Source organism: Silene latifolia, chromosome 9 (assembly GCF_048544455.1).
Source record: "Silene latifolia isolate original U9 population chromosome 9, ASM4854445v1, whole genome shotgun sequence".
Classification (NCBI taxonomy): Eukaryota; Viridiplantae; Streptophyta; class Magnoliopsida; order Caryophyllales; family Caryophyllaceae; genus Silene; species Silene latifolia.
The window spans coordinates 80,418,723-80,420,985 of record NC_133534.1 but is presented as its reverse complement, the minus strand read 5'-3'; the positions used below and the strand labels follow the sequence as shown (position 1 = coordinate 80,420,985).

The 2,263-nt window shown below is 37.3% G+C and overlaps 1 protein-coding gene across 1 annotated transcript; it reads right to left on the bottom strand.

Moving 5' to 3' along the window:
• Window positions 1-275: 275 nt before the first annotated feature.
• Window positions 276-1,826, bottom strand: LOC141601267 (protein FAR-RED IMPAIRED RESPONSE 1-like). The gene is made up of 3 exons (XM_074421533.1): window positions 1,398-1,826; window positions 817-1,299; window positions 276-563 (listed from the first exon to the last, which is right to left on the bottom strand). Exons 1-3 carry the CDS (start codon window positions 1,824-1,826, stop codon window positions 276-278), a joined length of 1,200 nt encoding a protein of 399 aa, XP_074277634.1.
• Between the last annotated feature and the right edge of the window lie 437 nt (window positions 1,827-2,263).

Genomic DNA, 2,263 nt, shown 5'->3' with positions numbered 1-2,263 from the left:
CTAGCTGAAATCAAACTGGACTCACTTTTGAGTGGCTCGACTTGGGCAATTCCTACTATCATGATGAGTCATTTCACCGCAGGCACGACATTTCCTCAAGGGCTTTGCATTTTCTTGTACTGCCTTTTCCTTGTTTGAAGTAATCCGTCTTCCTGATCCCTTATTCTTACACTTTTCTGGTGGTAGAACACTAGCTTCAGACGGTATTTTCGAGCCAATAAGCATCTCAATTTCAGCTTTCTTGTTTTTTGACTTCCCACGCTTAACTTAAATCATCAATTTCTCGTAAGAAGTTCAAGCAGCTCATCACCAAGTTCCTCATTATCTTCAACAAGCGAAACTGAAGTAAATACTTCCGACCACAATTCACTTATCTTACTTTGGTGGTTTTCTATTGACATACAATCAGCTAGGAGGGTTGTCCCAACAACATTAAAAATGGGACGACAAGTTGCATATTTGCCCCATCTGTCTAATAGATACTTCATAAGGATATCATCAAACCCTCTACCTTTTAACACCCACAGAACATGCTTACAAAGTAACCCAATCCTTTCAAACATCTTACATGAACAAGAAAATTTATTACCACTTAAATCAACTGTGTATACCTTGTCTTTCTCGCGGTCCATTATTGAAATATGCTCATTGTTGTCTTCAGTTGTCCTCGGTGAAAGACCACAAGTAAAACACGCAGCTTGGAGTTCTTCTTGAAATTGATAAAAAAACAGTGGTGGTGTAAAATTCAGAGGTTTTTTTTTCTAGAAGGAGAGGTGTTGATAATTTTGGAGAAGAGTTCTTATCATCGGCAGTCACCTTAGCATATTTCCAACGCTGCGCATCCATAGCCGATTGGAAACGCATCCAAAACTCAACAAGAGTGAGATGCGGGTTTGTGAAATTTCCAAAGAAGCTATTTTCAGATTCTGACCTTGATGTTGTGCGCATACTCCCACCAAGATATATGTCTCTGAAGTAGGCAGGAATCCAACTTGAACGAATGTCAAACATTGACTTCATCCACTCATGATCAGAAAGCTCATACGAAGAAAGGATCGATTTCCATCTCAATTCGAATTCTTGTGTATCAATCTCTCCATCCCAAACAATAGAATTTATTTCCTTCAAAAAGTTTGTGTTTTGGCAAATTGTCGGCCCGACTTTGTCTGGCAACTTTTTCATTATATGCCACATGCATAATCGGTGTTGTGTTTTGTCACCAAACACATCTTTTACAGCTTGATTGATGCCTTTGCATTGGTCTGTTATAATTGTAGTAGGATAGCAATCACCCATAGCCTTCACAAAATTCTCAAATAACCAGGTAAATGATTCTCCATCTTCCTTTCTTAACAAACCACCCGCAAAAGTGACGCATCTTTTATGGTTGTCCACACCAGTGAACGGACAAAACACCATTTTATATTCATTGAAGTTATAAGTAGCATCAAAAGAGATGACTTCCCAAAAAGGGCATAGTTTTTAATTGAGATTGGATCTGCCCAAAAAACCTTACTTAGTCTTTTTTCATCATCCACGTCAAAGTCGAAATAAAATGATGGAGACATAGCCTTTTTCTGCATGAAAGTCTCCAATAACATCTCAGCATCATATTCCTTGATATATTTCTTAACATCCCTTGAAAAGTTTTTGAAATCTTCTAAAGAAGCCCCAACATTTCTGTACCCTTTTACATATTCCTTAAACATTCTAAAGGAATCCACTAGACCATGATTTACCCTTGAATTATCCATGATCGTTTTCTTCTGAAAGAGATTCAAATTCCTAGATGGTTTCATATGAACCATTGTAGCTGGGGTAACCATTGCGTGTGTGTGTGTACCTCAACAAAATCATAAATTTGGTATTCACCGGTGTCAATTCTCTTAAAACTAACCTTAGCTTCACATCCTGATCTCGTAACAGTCCTCTTTCTTTTAGTCCCCTTGTTCTTACTTTTGCCTTCTTTATTACACACACAGCGCTTGTGTGTAACAATCCCATTAACCAATTTTGTTGAATCTAACCTTGGAATAAACCCACAAACTTTTGCATATTTGTTGTAAAACTATATTCCATCTTCCAAATTTGAAAATATCATACCGTTGATTGGTTTTAGATCTTCTGGACAGCATGGGAATCCAAAAATTGTGTTTTCAGAACCAACTTGTGGGGTTTCTACAAGACAATTTAACCAAAAGGTTGTTATTTTTAAGGCAAGTACATTATATTAGTGAAATCAAACCTTGTAAATGAACAAACC